General features: G+C 40.4%; 1 protein-coding gene across 1 annotated transcript in view; it reads left to right on the top strand.

The window, feature by feature from the left end:
- LOC136882252 (microtubule-associated protein futsch) overlaps positions 1-18879 on the top strand; it is a 98153-nt gene that overhangs the window by 52633 nt on the left and 26641 nt on the right. Inside the window, exons 10-11 of the mRNA XM_067154804.2 lie at positions 998-1180; positions 8018-14527. Of these exons, the coding sequence (XP_067010905.2) occupies positions 998-1180; positions 8018-14527 (6693 nt within the window). The remainder of the gene's footprint in view (positions 1-997; positions 1181-8017; positions 14528-18879) is intronic.

Raw genomic sequence — 18879 nt, 5'->3', positions numbered from 1 at the left:
TGTTTATGAGTGGAGACCTCTCATGTAACAATACCCTGATTTTATAGCAGAGTAAAGAAAAAGAAATGTTGCAGGCCTATGGCTTTTAGTGCTGGGAGTGTTCGAGGGCATGTTCAGCTCGCCACGTGCAGGTCTTTTGATTTGACGGCGGTAGGCGACCTGTCGATCTTGATGAGTGTGAAACGATGATTTAAGACTACACATACACCCAACCCTAATGCCAGCAGAATTAACCAGTGATGGTTAAAATTCCCGACCCTGCCAGGAATCAAACCCGGGACTCCTGTGACCAAAGGCCAGCATGCTATAACCATTTAGCAGTGGACTTCTGATTACATTGTGCCATCTGCCACATTGCAGGTACTCAGTTTATGTGTGAGTGAAAAGACTGTCCTACAGTTGAAATTTTCGGGGGAAGTGGGGGTGTCAAGACAAGTTTAGAATTCAGTTTGATAAAATCATCATATTGATCAGTACAAAAAAATTAATTTTATTGTTTGTAAGATATTTGTTTGTACTTACAAGGTATCTTTAGACAAGTGTCGTAAATTATTAGATGACAGTGTTGGTTCATTTTAAACAATTATATTGGATGTTCTGTTACGTTGTCTCCACGGAACGATCCAGAGGCTTTGTATAGCCACAGCAATGTGATAAAACAGTATTTCATAAAAACGATAAGATACGAGGCCTCCATTCTTAAGTAATGATATCTCGATCAATGAGGGACCACCCCAGCTGATCACAGGGCTGATGTTGTTCATATGTAGCGTAAAGGTTTATAAGTCCTCCACATGTCCCATGCTTGCAACTAGCCAAGAATTCCTGTTTGTTGATCCATTCACATGCTTTGCCGCTACATGTCTCCTATTTGCATAGTGTTGTGTGTCTGCCTCTGTAGAACTTACATTCAGTACAGAGTTGAAATGGCAGAAATATGTCAAATGTCACTTATTTGCACCTTCTAATTACATTGTGTCGTCTGTTTGGTAACCAGCCACATTGCAGGTACTAAGTTTGCGTGAGAACTTGGCTGTTGCAAGGCTGTGTTCTGTTGCAGGTACGACAGCCGAAGTGACCCACATTCAGCCGTGTGACGACGTCACCTCCAGATACAAACCTATAGCTCCGAAGACGACTACAAGTACAAACACCTCGGCAACGGTGACATCTCTCCCAAGTAAGTGTATAAAACATTATGAGGTCACAATTGAGTGACTTATATCCAGAAAAAGGAAGTTTATTTTTAACAAAAATGCCATTCAGCTTACTCTAACCAGACTCTGCCAAGTAGTCAAACATACAGGTCTTATAATTAGGGCTTGGAAGTTGTGGAAAAATCCTTTTTCTTCTCGGGTGTTCGAAGACAAGGCCCAACATAATATGTGTCCATTCTGGGTCATTGTAGCCCAGAAATTGATGGGTTTTATTTGTCCTTTTTTTTAAAGCTTTTTTTAGGTCATAACGGCTTTTTTTGCAACTACACCCTCTTTTGACTACATTTTTACTGCCTTTTCTCAATTCGATCATTATTACATACCTGCCAAGTATTCTGGTTTTTCCATAAAATGTACGGATTTTGAGTGTGTTTTACGGTTGTACGGATGAACAATGTTATTGTACGGATTTTGAATATTCGTCTTTGGTTTCGCTTTCTGCGGTCAAATCGGATTTGTTTGACTTTCAATAGTAGCTGGTAATACGAGATGCAGTGTTTAAAATTCGACCGGTAAATGTATCGATAATTGCATTATCGATTATCACCTCATTATCACCTGTTCGACCTCAACTGCTACTTCATTCACTGAAATGTTCCCAAACAAGTACCAGGCTGTGACTTTGAAGAAAAGAAATCCGTGAAAAGTAGGAGCTGTGAAAGGCTTTGTTTGTGTGTGAGTGTAACATTGGTGGTAGTTCTGAAACTCGTGGGATTGTGTGACGAATTTATTGACGATTTAGTATTTTTAGTGGTGTTCGTAATGATTTCAACTAAGAAACAATATCATCAGTCTTTTAGGGAGGCATATTCTAGTTAATTTCCTTGTTTTATACGATCACGGAAAGTGTTCCCAGTGTTAAGCGGAAACAGATGAGCACTCATCAAGATGAAACTTTGTGTAAGTATTTAATTTCAGGGGTGATCATAACATATATTTGACTTGTATTAGTATTGTTTATAATCTACCCCCTTGCCGTCCTTTTTCAATTCGTCTCAATACTTTGTAATGCATGCGCGTGTTGTTAATAGTTTCCTGCTTTAGGATCTTCTGGATTTCTCTTTTTGAAAGTTGCCAGGTATGTTATTAGTTCATCCATCACCTCTTAAACATCTTTTCTCTAGTAAATACATATATTTGAACCATATCTGCCAAAAGAGAAGATGAAATTAAATGAAGAAAAGAAAAGCAGGGTTATCAAATTATGTGCAAGATAAGTGAAATATTGCAAGGAGAAACTTTTATTGTCAGTGTTTTTGAAAAGGAAGATGTCGCTTGCTTCAATTACAAACCCTGAACATCCGTTGATGTGAAGGGAAGTTTCTCGATGTTTTGCAACGTGCTGTCCGAAAAGCGATGATTCTTTACACCTAAGAACCTGGAGATGCCTGTGGTGGTTAGCGATGTGACGAGTTGAATACTTCGTTGATTCGAGTCACTCGTGTTCAGAAGCACTACCAACTCGAGTTGACGAGTCGACCGGGTAGGGCAGGGAGGGCGAGACGAGACGAGACGCGGAGGCCCTCGTTATGTCTCGTAAAGGAGGCGAGTGAGGGAACTCGAGTGCTTTCCGTGTGCGCAGAGTTTACTCAGGTCTTTGTTAAGACTGTGTGCGTTGCACATTTGAGGCATGAAAACAAAAACAAGTGTATTCGTAGTAGTACAGTAATGTATTTTCTACCAGAAGTCACATACTCGTTAAATTAACACTGGCTGGCAGCTGAAGAAAACATTAATAAGTAAGGAAACAGAAATACTGAGTTCTTCTCAAATGTAAACCAAATAATAGTCTCAACCCTCTGTAAAGAAAACTAATTCTGTAACACATTACATTAAACCTAAAGGAAAAAGGCTTAATAATATGTAAAAATAAAGTTAATACTGTAACTGGTTTCTTGCGTAGGTTAGGAATTGATCAAAGAACAGAAATCACTCGGCCGAACTCGGGGCTGTTTGGGACATTTTGTGTCTTTGCCCTCATGTAGAAAATGGCGAGTTATATAGTTTGTCATCTCAAGTAACTCGTATTCGGAAACTCTGGCAGTTCGAGTTGGCGACCTGGTCGCTGTGTCTTGTGAATGAGATGGGATGCAAAAGTAAACTACTATTATTTCTATAATTAAATGAATACTCGATAGTTGAACGTGAGTTCTCTTCCTAACATTCATTAAAAATCGATCAGTCAGTGAACAGAAAGCACTCGAACTCACTTGGGATGATTCGGGCGAGTTTGTGTCTCTGACTCGGATGACTCGGGAGCGTGTAAGCGAGTGAGATCTTATCACAGTCGACCGTGATCCATCTGGACATCCATCAATTTCTTTACTCGAGTTACAACAGAAAGTCACTCGAGTTGACTCGAATACGTGTTTGACTCGAGTTAAATGAGTTGAAATATTCCACTCGTCACATCACTAGTGGTGATATACTGGAAAGCCAACTGAGGTAAGGTTTCCAAATTTAAATTTCTGTAAGCCTAGTGTGTCCGGCCCCAGATTCGATTCCTGGCCGAGTGAGGGTTTTTTATTTGTATATGATTAATATCCCTGGCCTGGAGACTGGGTGTTTGTGTCATCCTTTATGTTCCTTTCCTCATCAACACTTTACACTTCTGCATTTTCCAAATGCACGCACGTTCATAATATATGGTGTAAAGTAGGGGCAAAAGATCGTCTTAGGTCGACGCCCCGAATAAACAGCATTTAAAAAAAGAAAAAGAAACCTTAGTGTGGTTAAGCCAAATATGATTCCAGTTATCTTCTTCTTCTTAAGACATCATCTCCAAACGGAGGTAGACGATCCACATGGCCAACTCTGATCTTGACGTTGCAGCCGTGCCATATGAATTTATTGGAATATCTCTCAGGATCTTTAATGCAGTGGTTTCCTGTTGCCTTCTGCATCCTAATGCCGTTGACCAAACTGTTTCCTCCGCCTTTGGGAACAATTTCTTGTCCCCAGGACAATAGAATGCCCTTACCCAAACCCGCTCATCCACTCTCAAAGAGACTGTTGGCACTTGGTATAGGGGATCTCCTTATACCGGGAGATAATCGGTCCCTTCATTTGTTAGCTGCCTGCATATAAAATATAATTTTTATATGCAATCATTGCCCCCTCTCTACTGCGGAGAGGTGAATGTCAGGATTTCACCATCACTGAAACAAGGACCAAATGGCATTTCCTTGTTTCTCTGGTTCTTTAGAGAGGATTCCAGTTATACTAATTTCAGTTTCTTTCTTCAGGATGTCCATTGCGGGTTCGCTGAAATCATTCTAGGTGGAAAAAATATTTCATTTTAAATTCTGCGATTACTAAAAGAAGCACAGAATTCCTTTTCTTTTAATTATAATATTTTTTCTTCTTTTCCACAATTTGCTTTAAGTCGCACTGACACAGATGAGTTTAATGGCAATGATGGGATAGCAATGGCCTGGGAGCGGGAAGGTACAGCCCCAGTATTTGACTGGTGTGAAAAATGGGAAACCACGGAAAACCAACTTCAGGGCTGTCGGCAGTGGGGTTCGAACCCATTATCTCCCGGATGCAAGCTCACAGCTGCGCGCCTCTAATCGCACGGCCAACTCACCTGGTATATTAATCTAAAATGTACTGTCTGAAAGAAGAAGTATTTCATTCATATTTTTGCCTACCACCAGAATTTTTCATTTTTAAAGACTATATTCCTTCATTAAATATGCCATTAAAACTAAAATTATGAATGAGTTTGGATCACAATTTTACATAGTTTTTGTCAGCTTTTAGGTCATATTTAGGCAAAGTATAGGTTTCCAACTTCCGAGCCCTAGTTATAATAAAGATGGTGAGGGTGAGCTGTTCACATGGTTTTAGTTTATTCTACAAAATAAATATTACATCTGAAAAAAAGCACCTGCACAATTGTGCATGTCAGGACTTAATTCACTACTTACAAAAAAGAAAAATTACCTCAATGCATGTGAATATACATATGTACATGATCAAATGTTCTATTTTACAGTGTGGAACGATTTTAAACAATTAAAATCTTATACATTACATTTCTCATGTAGAGTACGAGTTTTGCTTTCATAGTCCTTTTTGTGACAGCAGCCAGCATTCCTGCATGCATTGCCTGTTAGGAAACCTAGCCCACACATATGTGCGTATCAACATTTAAAACCTCATGGTATTACGTACAATATTGTAAGTTCACAATTTACGTTTGCTACACAATTTACACACTTCATTGATTATATTCTGATACTCAGTAAAGCTTCTAGATTAATATGAATGCAATAAATAAATACTTACTTTAGGCATTACTGCTTCCCGCCATCTTGCTGATGAACTATATTTTTAAACTCTTCTTCCTGCCCCCTAGTGGTCAAGTACTAAATAAAAAAAGCTGAAGTACATGCTACGTATCCCGCACAAGCACTGCAGTCTGGTCTAGCGCCAAGAAAACGTCAAATAAGCTCAGACATAAATAAAATACGAACCCACACAATTGTGCGTACACGGTCTGAAAGGGATATAGAAAGATCAGGTCAGTGTAGGAGGAGGGATATAAAAGGACAAGGACAGTCTCTACGTCTTCAAATACATCATCAATCCCAGTGCATCTATACATCAGTCTCTTTTCAGCTTCCGACAAGCTCATTTCTGCTTCCCAGCTTCGTCAAGGGGGCAGGTATCAACACTCGTTGAGCGTGGGAAGAAAGCTGAATATCATATTTCTCCGAATCCAAGACGACCCCCACAAAAAAATAAAAATAGATAAATCAGACTTAAAAAGTGCTGCGTGAAATCATATGCATAGTGTGCACTTTTAGACTATCTTTGTCTTCATGCCAACGTCTAACAGTGGCTTTAGTTGTGCCGTATTTTCTTGCGGTTACTCAATTATTGTTTCTGTGATATTAAGGCAGAACCAGACATGTCCAAAAACTTGATTTTTCAGGAGACGCATTTTTAATTTTGCTAGATTACCCAAAATCAGCTTTAATTTCGATTAGCTTGTAATTGATGTGGTAAGGTCATCAAAGGGTTTTCAACCATTCTGTGTGGGCATTGTTGTAAAACTTTCACAGGGAGCGAAAATACTTTCACTCAAATTGTTCATTGTGCTAGCGACATATACATTGTTATCCATATGGGGTTTTGCCATCTTCAACCTTGTTACTCTTTGTATATATTGGTATTTAATACAAACAAACAAAAATCACGTTTTTGGACATATCTGGTTCTGGCTTTAGTGTGACAGGTTTATTTCTGCGAGTTTAATAACCATTAAATTAAAACTGGCATAATATCGAAGAGAACGCATTGAAAATTCCCCGTCATTACCTGTTCCACATCTCTACAACGATGATCTATCAGGAAAATATTCCTGCTGTCAATAAAACTTTTACTTGCACTAAGCATCAGGTACAACTGCATGCCAGTAGAGGGATGTCTCGCTTGTGAGCTTCGGCTGACTTCAGCAGCTACAATGCTAAAAAGAGAAAAAATATTCCACCTTTTCAATACAATAACACTGTTGCACGAATCAATGTAGCAACATATTAAAAATATTAAGGGACCGGTTTCGACATCTGTCCATGTCATCATCAGCCTACACAAAAATGGCAAGAAGTCAACACAATTGTAACACTTATGGCACTTTTCTTGAATTAAAAATAGAAGTTCATGTAGAGGTTCTTGAGCACTCTTGCTGATCTTGAGGTTAAAAAAATGATGCAGTATAGTTTACATTATATATTACGTCATCTTATTAAAACAATATAACTATTTGTAGTGTTTGAAACTTTAAAATCTTGTACTAATATTTGAAATACAATGTCACAAGTTAGTCATGTATAAATACATTTACAATCTGGTAAAGTTGTTGAATATCCAACAAATAATTTTAAGATACCAAAGTACTCCTGTGTTGCGCAGGACATGTAGAGTAAGCAGTTTTGACGAATTGTATCTTCTGATTTCTCCCGATTTTATCTGATTTTCATGTCTAAATCTCCTGATTTATGATTTTGTATAGTTGAATAGGTATGAAATTGTAAAAAAAAAAAAAAAAAAAAATGGATGCAAACAATATAGTAAGAAGCAACGAATTTGTTTCTCAGATCAGAGCTTCTTGTGTAGGAGCAGGATAATTGTCAGTCCAGCAGTTCTCACAAGACTTTGTTCAGACGCATCCAATAGGCAGTGCGAAGTGGATTGGCAAATGTGTTGAAATCAAGCAGCATCCAGGATTCGCGCATCTCGTTGTTGACATGACTAATAGATCTTTAACATCAAAAACTTCATAATTGGTCCGTATTGAAAACAGTATTGAACAGGTGGAGAATCCTACCCTTTATCTTTGAATGACTAATAGAAGCAGTATGTAAAATACGAACCAAATTTGTGGTTCTCCATAACACATACTGATGGTTTAGGTTCCTGAAGGTACTGTACACCATTAAATGGGATATTCAGACTTTGTGCACTGTCGGCAACTCTGAAGATGCTTTACCGTGGTTTCCCATTCTCACACCAGGCGAATGCTGGGGCTGTACCTTAATTAAGGCCATGGCCGCTTCCTTCTCACTCCTAGCCTTTTCCCATCCCATCATCACCACAAGACATCTGTGTCGGTGCGACATAAAACAAATTGTAAAAAAATGCTTTGTGTACACTCTGTATGTGTCCTCGGTGTGTCCTTGTCTCCTTCCCGCACTGACCTACCATGTTTATCCTATGACTTTTGTTTGTTTGTTTGTTTGCTCTTTGGCATTACTTGTAATGTTAATGACGTACAATTTCTCTTGTTTCAGCTGACATAGTACAACCGATCGTCCTCCGTAGCGTGTCGCAGAAACAGCTAGAGACGATACTTACAACCACCTGCACTACACCCCTCATCGTGAAGAGGGACATCATGCCCATGATACAGACTGCCGTTCCTTCTAAAGCTGGTGGCCCACCCAGTCCATTGAAGGCTAGGAAAATGGTGGAAGTTCAAACTAAATCATTGCCTGCAAACAATTCCAAAAAGGGAGTGGATCTCTCGAAGCCGAGCACCTCGAAAGAAGGGTTTGGTGCCGAACAGTACAAACGCGCTTTAAAGCAGCAAACAGGCGGGGATAGCCGTAAGAAGAAAGAAGATCCCAAAAAGGACGGAGCTCTGTCGGGGGTGCGAACTCGATCACAGGACAAAGCTTTAAACAAACAGGTTGTTGTGAGCCCCACAGGCCCGGACTCTATCACTCTATATGCTTGCGACGCTGACGGCAAGAACAGTAAGATGTCCACTCTAAAGAGGCAGGATATCGACTTACCCAATGTCTGTACTGACGGAAGTCCTTTGCAGCTAAGTAAGTCTCCAATAGCTGGTCAAGTGGGTACTCCCTCCGAGGATGGGAGAGAAAAACTCCTTGGCGCTTTGAATTTAAAGCATTCAGATCGCAAATCTTCGGAAAATCCTGAGGAGAAAGGCTCTAAAGTTGTCAGTCCTCAGCCGGAAACACTCTTGAACACGAGCAAGAACAATGTTGAGAAAGCAGCAACGTTTGAAGACATGGCATTGGAAAAGTCGCGCGATACTCCTCAGACTTTGAGCGAGCGTTCCATCTCAAATCCCAAACGTCTGAGCCTGAGCACACCTCGACGACGTAGGAGCCACATCAGGGCATTGGACTTCGGTACGCCTCCAAAATCTGGTACGGAACGTTCTGCTCTAAGGCGGTCTAATACATCCCCAAAAGGTGTGGCCTGCAAGCAGAGATCTCCGCGTGGTAACGATAGTGCCTGTAAATCAGTCCGTCGTTCGTCGTGTTACAAGTCGCCCTTGTCACGAATTAACCAGGCCAAGAACATTAGATCCAGTCTTTTTAAGTCTCCCAACCCTCCATGTGGAAGCGATGTTCAGGATACGGCAGTCATCACAAGCAGCAGAACAGAGTGTCCCATCGCCACCAGAAGTCCCGCCCCCCAGCTCAGGGGCGATTGGGATAAGGTGACGGGGGCCGGACTCATTTTTGGATCCGAGACTCCAGAACATTTTCCGAGTGAGCAGGCTCCCGAGACGCAGCTGGCTCCCAAAACTTTGTTCTTCTCCCCTGAGTCTCAGCCCAGTGACTCGGAGGCTCAAAAACAGCCAGACACAGTTGTAAGCGTGCTTGCAGACAAGGGAGACTCGACCGATAGTGCCTCTGTGACAAGTTCCAGTCAGACAACCACAAAGCCAAAGAGTAAATCTCGAACTTGGGATGCTGATCTTCGAGCGTTGCTAACACGAGACTTCGATAATGCGGAGGTTGCGCCAAAGTCGACTAAAATGAAGGCTAGGAAGAGATGTTCAAGCAACTCGGAAACTAAAGTACCTGCAAAGAAGAGCAAGAAGTCAAGGATCAGTAAAGCTACGAAAGACGAGGCGAGGATGGTGGAGGCCATGTTGAATAGCAGTGGAGAGTCTGAGAAAGGACAGGATAATGCTAATGTCCCTTCACCTGCCAAAGATACTTCTGACGTCAGTAGAGCTGAGGAGAAAGATACTGTTCCAGAGAGTTCTTCTCAGAAGGACGAGAGCGAAAGTATTGTATCTAATGTCGAAAATACTTCCGAACCAAGTGGCAAGGCTTGTTCTACTGTTGAAGAGGCTGCTCCCTCCCATGAACCTCCTGTTGAAGAACCTTCCCCCGATAGTAGCAGTGCGTGCGAGTCTAATGTCGCTGTCACGAGTTCAGAGAAGATGTTCAGCAACTCAGCGGCTTGTGCGAAAGTAGTGCTTTCCCCAACAAAGCTGAATGCGTCCAAGAGGACTTTTGTTCAGAAGCCTAAAGGATGTGCGTTGTTTGTGTCTGAAGATTTTGAGGAGAACATAGAGACCTTCGTTATCTCGGGAGATTCTCCTACCGACGATTCTCCTACCGATAATGCGCAGAGTAAGCCAAGCAATGAAACTTGTTCCTCATCTGTTAAGGTTCCCGAAAACAGTTGTGCAAAGTCGGAGGTCTCGCTGCCACCTCCTCCTCCAAAAGTAGTTATTCTCGATACTCCAAGGAAGATAGAGGCTATTGCTGCAGACCTCTCCCGCTTGATACCACTCACTCCCAGATTGCTGAGTCCCGGACATCACCAGGAGGACACTCCCATGACTAAATTCCTGAGAGATCAACCTTGCATCAATCTTTCTATGATTCAGACTCCGAGCTTTCCTCCTACCCCTCATCTGGCAGTTACTCCCAACTCCCAGAGGAGCGACGAGAGTCCTTCGTCTTACGCAACGAGAATGACAGACTACTCGTCCTGTTCGTCCTATTACAACCCGTCGACGTACCTGAACACTCCAGCAAAACCACTGGAGCAAGTCCTCATTGATGAGTGTCACAGGATAGAAATGGGGAAGCCCAGTTCTAAAGAAAAGCATTATGAGGTGGGCAGTTCTGCAGAGAAACAATTGATCGTGGATACTAGTGAGATTGAAAAGGAGATGGAAAGAATTCACGGGCCTGTTGCTGAGATGACTTGCGTTGAGAAGGAAATGGAACCTACTAGCGAAGGTGATGGACATTCAGCCAAGACCACTGTTGTTGAAGCAACGACAGATAAAGGCTCTAACATAGAACTCTCTCACGTTGAGCAGGAGTTGGATAATATCGAGGAAAGTAAACAGCGTTCCACCGAAATTCGCAAAGATAAAGATCATAAAGCCATGGCTACACATGTTGAAGAAAAATTGGAACAAATTCACGAAGTTACGGATCATGAAGTTGGGATTACACATGTAGAAAAAGGTTTGGAACCCATTCACAAAGATACGGAACATGAAGTTGAGACTACACGTGTAGAAAAGGAATTGGAACAATTTCACAAAGATAAGGATCATGAAGTTGAGATTACACATGTAGAAAAAGGTTTGGAACCCATTCACAAAGATAAGGATCATGAAGTCCATACTACACATGTAGAAAAAGATTTGGAACACATTCAAAAAGGTAAGGATCAGGAAGTCAAGACTGCACATGTAGACAATGATTTGGAACAAATTCAAAAAGATTCGGAACACATTCATAAAGATAAAGAACAGGAAGCCATGACTACACATGTTGAGAAAGAATTGGAACAAATTCACAAAGATAAGGAACATGAAGAAAAAACTACACTTGTTGAAAAAGATTCGAAACACATTCACAAAGATAAAAAACGTGAAGCTAAGACTGTCCCTGTTGAACAAAAATTGGAGCTAATTCACAAAGACAAGAAGCATGATGCCAAGACTATGCATGTAGAAAAAAGGAAATTGGAACAAATTCACAAAGATAAAGGACATGAAACCGAAACTAAACCTGTCAACAAAGAATCGGAACAATCTCGCAAACGCAAGAGACGTGCAACCAAGACTACAAACGATGAAAAGAGATTGGAAGAAATTTGCAAAGATAAGGCACATGCAGTTGAAACTCCACATATTGAGGAAGAATCAGGACAAATTCACACAGATAAAGGGCATGAAGCAGAGACTATGAATGTTGAAAAAGAGTTGGAACAAATTCACGTAGATAAAGAACCTGTACCTGAGATAACACTCATTGAGAAAGAACTAGAAAGAATTCATGAGGGTAAAGTTTCTTCCATTGAAAGAGAAACTGAAAGGATTTGTAACGAAGGTGAAATGTCAGTTCATTCTTCAGAGCTAGTAGAATCAAGACCTCTCGATGACGTCGATAAATCTTCTGTTAAAACTTCGGTATGTTCAGGGATGGAAAGTCGGCCAGTAGGAAAGGAGGATTTGGAGACTCAAACGTCAGACCACACTGAACGTGAGGGTCATTCGGACTCTAACACAAAGCCGGATGCAGGAGGTAAGATATCGAAATTAAAGATTTCTGTGCATTCAGAGAAAGTGGTTGTTCAGAGTTTAGATACAGCATTGGAGCAAACAAAATCTAATGCAAATGTGCTGTCAGTTCAGAAAAAGTGTGTTAAAGATGTCACAAAAAGACCGAAACCTAATCAGGACTTAAGAACACCTGTGAAATCGAAGAATAAAATTGTTAAGAAATCAGCAGGTAGCAGCGTAAAGAAACAAGAATTGGAAAATGAGATCATGCAGAAATCATCTGAAGAGCTGATAAAGAACTGTTTAGAGAATGCTCACAAGATGTTGTTTGGCTCTTCCAAGGAGGATTGGGACGGCAGCGACTCGAGCAGTGATAGCAGCAGCAGTAGTAGCAGCAGCAGCAGCAGCAGCTCGAGCGGCAGTAGCGACAGTTGTGATTCGTCCTCGAGCGAAGATATTAGCCCGGTAGGAGCAAAGAAGAAGGTCCCGATTATCATTGAGAGTGATTCACAGGAGGAATTACGTAGAGCAACTACAGTCAAGTCTTCTGCAGAAAGAACAGAAGCGACAGAAGGTATTGAACAGCAAGAAAAGTCCGGTGAAAATTCATCTGTTGCACCTGAAAATTCAGCTGGGGTTGTCGCTGAACAGAGTAAAAGACTGATGACTCTGACTGTTGAGGTTGATCTCAAAAAGGCAGGAATAACGGAAGAAATTATTTGCAGTTCCAGATCTTCTCGGGAAGTAACACAGGACGACAAGTTGACGGATTCCTCAGGAACTGCTGCTGTAGAAGTGCAAAATTGTGAAATCACTTCTAATGTTGCAAATATAGATTCTAATACTGAAGAAATTTCAAGTTCCCTTAAGAATATCAAACCGAACACTCAGTGGAATCTGTGTGCAGACGACGCTGGTAGTTCAAAAGCACGTGTATGTCGGGCGTCGTTCGACAGGACATTGAGTTCAGAACTAGAAGATAAAAGACAACGGATGCTGGCGAGGTTGAAGGAGGCTGATAAGAAGATGAAACCGAACAAGAGCAAGAGCAGCTGTCCGCCCAAGATTTTGTCATCAGTTCATAGGAAATCAGACGAAGTTGGTGTGGATGACAACACTAGTAAGAAAATGACATCTCCCAGAGTTCAGAGAGCATCTTCATCTCAAGAAAGACATGGAGACATCCTCAATCAGACATCTGCTGCAACCGTTGTTAATCATACCTTGCCGTCTGTTAAGAGTCCTAGGAAAGATGTTGAGGCTATTGCTGCCCGACTACTTCAGCAAAAGAATGCTGCCAGCTCTCGAGCAATGCCGAGAAAAGAAAATAGTGTCATAATGACAGAGAAAAGTGTTGGCCAGAAAGAGAAATCGAATGATTCATGCGGAAAAGACAGTATTGAGATGTGTGCCCGGGATAAAGTGAAGCTAATCCATAACGCTAGTTGCATCCGTCCTCCGATACTCAAGACTTGCAGAGAGAAACCAACCGAGAGGAAGGGCTGTACATCCAAGTCGGAACCATCACCCGCAGCAGCGAAAGTGAAGAAAAAGAAGAGCTGTAGCATATCGCCACAAGCTAAGTCATTGTCCAAGCGGACTGTTGACATTTTGGATAATGAAGCAATTGCCAAACAGCTGATAGAAGAGAGTGATGTCTCCGAAGTGGTGCGTGTGGAGAAACTGGAAGAGCCAGCACTGAGTATGTGTCAAGGCATGTTCTTAATTCGATACACGGGATTAGGCCCACGACATCCTGACTTTGTTGTGGAGGATATTTCCAGCTTTATTATGGAGTCGGAGGAAGCTGGTATTCCCACACTGACAGTCTCTCCTCTCCAAGAACTGCTGACAGTTGCACCAAGTGAAACTAAACCTGTTGCAGACAAGCCTAAGTCTCCAAAAAAGAAAACTTCGTCACCTGTGAAGAACATATCTTTTGATACGAGGCCATTTTCTGTGAGGAAGCAGGAGATGTATCGGAGCTTGAGGAACAGGCACAGAAATAGCCTGGAGAGAAAGTTAGGCTCACCCAGTTCAAGGTCGAGCATTCACCGGAAGCAGAAGACATCGCTACAGCATAAGTCGCCATTGGCACATCTGTACAAGGACTACATCAGTGAGAAATACGCAGCGACACATCGGAAACGTAGCAGGTTTTCTCCCGCTAGGCACAGGCACGTCAGGAGCACCAGAGAAGATCCCAACAGAAGCCCTCGCAGGTTGAAAATTCAGGAGCTGAGGCGCCGTGCGTCATCGAGAACACGCGAATCCCCGTCCTCCTTTCACAGAACGAGGCATGATACCAAACGAAGACTGAAGACGAGGCATTCTGGACGTAGTGATTCACCACCTACTAGTCGCTCTAAGAAGACTACAGAAACTTCTATCAACAACCGCTCGAGTCGTAAGGAGGGAGAACTTTCCGATACCAGTGACGAGAAAGAACACCTGAAGAAGAAGAAGTCTGCCTCCAGAGTCAGGAATCCAAAGAGTACAACAGGTAGGTTACTCATGGACTCATCATCATCATCATCATTAAGGTTCGGATGTTAAGGAGAAGTCATATTTCTCCCCTGAGCTTATTTTAACAGAGATCTGAAAAATACTACCTTGTTTAAAGCAATTTTATGTTGCATATTTAGGCCGTTTTCATCATTCAGTCATATTTTGTTTATATAAGGTCTTATTTTGAGCTTCTTTTTTATTATTATTATTATTATTATTATTATTATTATTATTATTATTATTATTATTATTATTATTATTGCTTAAATTGAGGTGTGGTGTTTAACAAGGTGCATGTTACCTTCATCAAATTTCAAACGTAGGATTTCCAAATACTGTAGTAGACATACTTCTCTTTTTTTCCCCCCGCATTAGATAGGTACCAGGTTTAGAAGATGTGAATCCGAGAAAGAGCTGCTGAGAAGCAATTAGCAAACAAGGATATTCCATGTCTTCTCTCACCCAGTTCATCCTTGACGGGTCCAGTTACAGCTCGCTTCTCCTTTCACCACCAACTAATTTCAACAGTTTGGTCACACTTCTAGCACTACAGTGAGTCCTATCACATCTAACGTGAAGTACAGTCTGGAAGATATAAAATTAACCCTAGAACTGCTGCAGTTATTTTTCTCAACATACACCATGAAAATGAAATCATGCCTGTAATCACATATACCAATAGAAAGCTAAAAGACTGATCTAAATGAAGATAATACAAATAACAAAAAATATTGCCACGATTTCTAACTATCGTAAGATGCAATTAAAATTTTTTTAGACAAAGGAAACTGTTGAAATATTTTGCTCAAATAAAGGAATTTGTGATAGATAATTTATTTCTGAAACATGATATTCTGAAACGAACAAGTATTTTCTTATATATTCCTCCACAGTTATCCACTTTTCATTTCGTTTGCAAAATAAAACTCAAATTTTCATCGAAACGAATTTTGAGTTCTTTTCACGAATTTCGAAACTACGGCTTATCATAGTTTTCTTAGGTCAATTTCTTATTTCCTGTGTTGTGATCAAATTCCTTATAACAATCTGCAAAATATCAACAGTTCAAATTTATTCCTTCGCTGGTTTCTTCAAGTTTTGGCGTACGGCCAATAATAACATAACCTGCAGCGACTTGAACATCATTCCGGTCATCGGAAATCCCCATTACTTCCGAGGCACCTTGTACTTCGCTGTCACTTTCACTATTTTCAGGAATAATTTTCTCGTCGGAATTAAAAAAATAACCGCTGTCACCATCAGTATTGTCACTAAGATCTTCGAAAATCGAGCGTTTGATTTCAGAATCGTCAACAAAGCGGGCTGCCATCTTGATTCCCAGAACATGTGAAAGTACTTTCACTTCTACAGCTAAATAAACTTGCCCAGACCGATGTTTGTGTTTCAAAGACTTTCAGTATTGAAGATAAAAGTATAAGTATTCGGCTGGTATCTATATTATTGCCATCTGGTGACCAATTATAAACCTACGGCGGAAGAACGACACCGTCTCTCAGAAGGACGATCGCATTTGACGGAACAGTGCACCGTCTTCCAGAAAGACGGTCCGCAGTTCTAGGGTTAAGAAATAATGTGAAAGAATTCGGTGAAGGGATCTTCGGTAGGCCTACTGACGGAACAGTTCTCTTCGGTACAGCGTCTGAAGTTAAGGATTCACAACTTTCTTTATTTTCCACCTTGTCGATAAATTAGTTGCTTAAGGCAACTTATTGGTTAAAAGTGGTACGTGTTTCGTATATTATTAACATCTTCAGCCACGTAACGCTGTTTAGATGAAAAATTCATAAATTGACAAAGTATCAATGCTTTGAGAGAAAGTGCTCTTAAAAATAGCATAAGAAGATTAAATGACAACATTAAAAACAAAATACTCAAGAGAAAATATATAAATTCTTATAACAATTGAAAGCGGTTGTCAAGGAAACACTTGTGCAATAGTCCATGGATAATATGTCGTGATGAATATTCTTTTCTTAAAAAGTTCATGTAAAAAAATTATACATTTTTTTTAGTAATTGTCAAAGTGAAGAAATCTAGGTTTCATAATGTGGCTCTTATTAGTATTGGAGACGATAATATCACTAATTCCTAGTTGTCAATTCTTTTTAAACCTGCTTTCCTCTGGAACAGTATCTCTTGTCTTGTGTCTGGTGTAGTAGTGATGTGTTCTTTCTTGTTCACGTACTTGAAGGGGTGGAGGAGCGGGTTATTAACTATTCTCTATGGATTATTGTACAAGTGTTTCCTTGACAACTGCTTTCAATTGTAATAAGAATTTATATATTTTCTCAATGGTTTATTGTTTTTAATAATGTCATTTAATCTTCTTATGGATCGACTTGGAAAGAAGACTGAAGTCATGCTGACCATTAAAAGGCAGAAGCTGGAATACTTCGGCCATATAATGCGGAATGATAAGTACAGAATCCTGCAGCTTGTTATACAAGGAAGAATAGAAGGATGTAGGAGTCCTGGTAGACGACGAACTCTATGGATGAGAACCTCGTAGACTGGTATGGGTTGGACACAATGTCTCTGTTCCGTGTCGCTGCATCCAAATTCAAGATTGCCATGTTGACCGCCAACCTTCGCTAGAAGATGGCACATTAAGAAGAAGAATGGTATTTTTAACGGCACTTTCTCTCAAAGCATTGATACTTTTTGTCAATGTATGAATTTTTCATCTAAACAGCGTTATGTGGCTGAAGATGTTAGTAATATATGAAACTACCACTTTTAACCAATGAGTTCCCTAAAGCAACTAATGTATCAACAAGGTAGAAAATAAAAAATACTTAGTTGTGAATCTGTTGAAGTGTGATACGGACCGTGAAGTTGATTTTATGAATTTAAGGAATCGGCAGTAAAGCGATTTAATGCGAATGCATATTGAAAGTTATAACATACTCTAGCTTTTCCTTTTATTTTATTGTAGTTTATTATTTTCATGTCCATATTGTTGAAGTTCATGATTGTAAAATGGGGATAATTCCACCTAATCAATACTGCTTATTAAAAGTACAATGTATTTATACTTAAAAATATACTATTTGCAGTAGTGGTTTTGATCTGCATTGATCATCTTCAGCTCCCTTAAGAACATGAGATAAAACGACATGTATAAATCATTGGACATTACTTAGTTTAACCCCTCAGCGTGGTGGATTTAAATGCCTTGTCGTCTCTGTGGTGCGGAAGGAGTTCTGATATGCATCAAGTGCCTCATTGTTGTTGAAATGCTTAAAATTACTAATTGATTCAGATACATCCATTGAAATAACTAACCCAAAATAGAGCTTTTAGAAAAATAGCTTCGTAACATAGGCTTTTGTATTATAGCCATTAACACTATGCGCCCGCCGGTAGTAATATTTCTACCATGCGGTGTGTGCCTGAGTGCTGCTGTTAGTAATACTACTACCACGATCTTTGAAATTCAGCCACTCGAAAGCTATTCACGCTATCGAATTAGTTTTTGATTTGACTTGTTGTCGATTTCCATTACTATCGTTAGGTGGTGTTGTTGATCAATAGTGATTGGTGGTGCAACTTAGGGATGATGTTTCGTAGGCACGTGCGCTCAGTTAGATCTTACGTAATTGCTGACATACCTACTCCTCGCGCGCTCCGGTTAGATAAGCTCAAATTTATGTGCGTGTGTTCTAATGACAGATTATATGACTTCACAGATTTAGAATGAAAGTGTAGTGAGGCAACAGTCTGCAATCATCTCTCAAGTAGTCAATTTATACTGTATAATTATGACCATCTGTGGGACTGTCAGACTAAAGCAGCTGGCAGCGTGATGCCAAATCGGAAAGGAATGCCAAAATCAGAGTTAGCGAAAAAACTGAAAAAGGGTGAAAAAATGTCATTGCTGAAAGGACACCTTCTAGCAGTAAAGTGGCGAGATGTTCGAGACGTGTGTATGCTGAGCACTGCACATGATGACATGATTGAAGTACCTGCAGCAAGAGGGTGCCACGAGAAATCCAAACCATCAGCAGTAGTAGACTATAACAAATTCAATATTGGTGTTGATAAGTCCGACCAATTGTTGGCATATTATGCATTCACAAGGAAATGGATCAAGTGCTGGAAAAAATTATTCTTCCATCTGTTTGTTCTTGCCATAGTGAATGCCTATATACTGTACCGTAAGGCTTCTTCACAAAAACTTCCCCTTTCGAAATTTTGTGAACGTTTAGCGGATGATTTGGTGAGTAGTGTTGGGGCCGAAATTACTGAAGAATCACGAGCATCAATTGCGGGAAGGCTAGTAGGTAGAGATCATTTTCCAGACAGAATACTTGCAGTAGGCGCAAT

The sequence above is a fragment of the Anabrus simplex genome, chromosome 10, assembly GCF_040414725.1.
Source record: "Anabrus simplex isolate iqAnaSimp1 chromosome 10, ASM4041472v1, whole genome shotgun sequence".
Classification (NCBI taxonomy): domain Eukaryota; kingdom Metazoa; phylum Arthropoda; class Insecta; order Orthoptera; family Tettigoniidae; genus Anabrus; species Anabrus simplex.
This window is presented reverse-complemented; position numbering and strand designations above follow the sequence as displayed.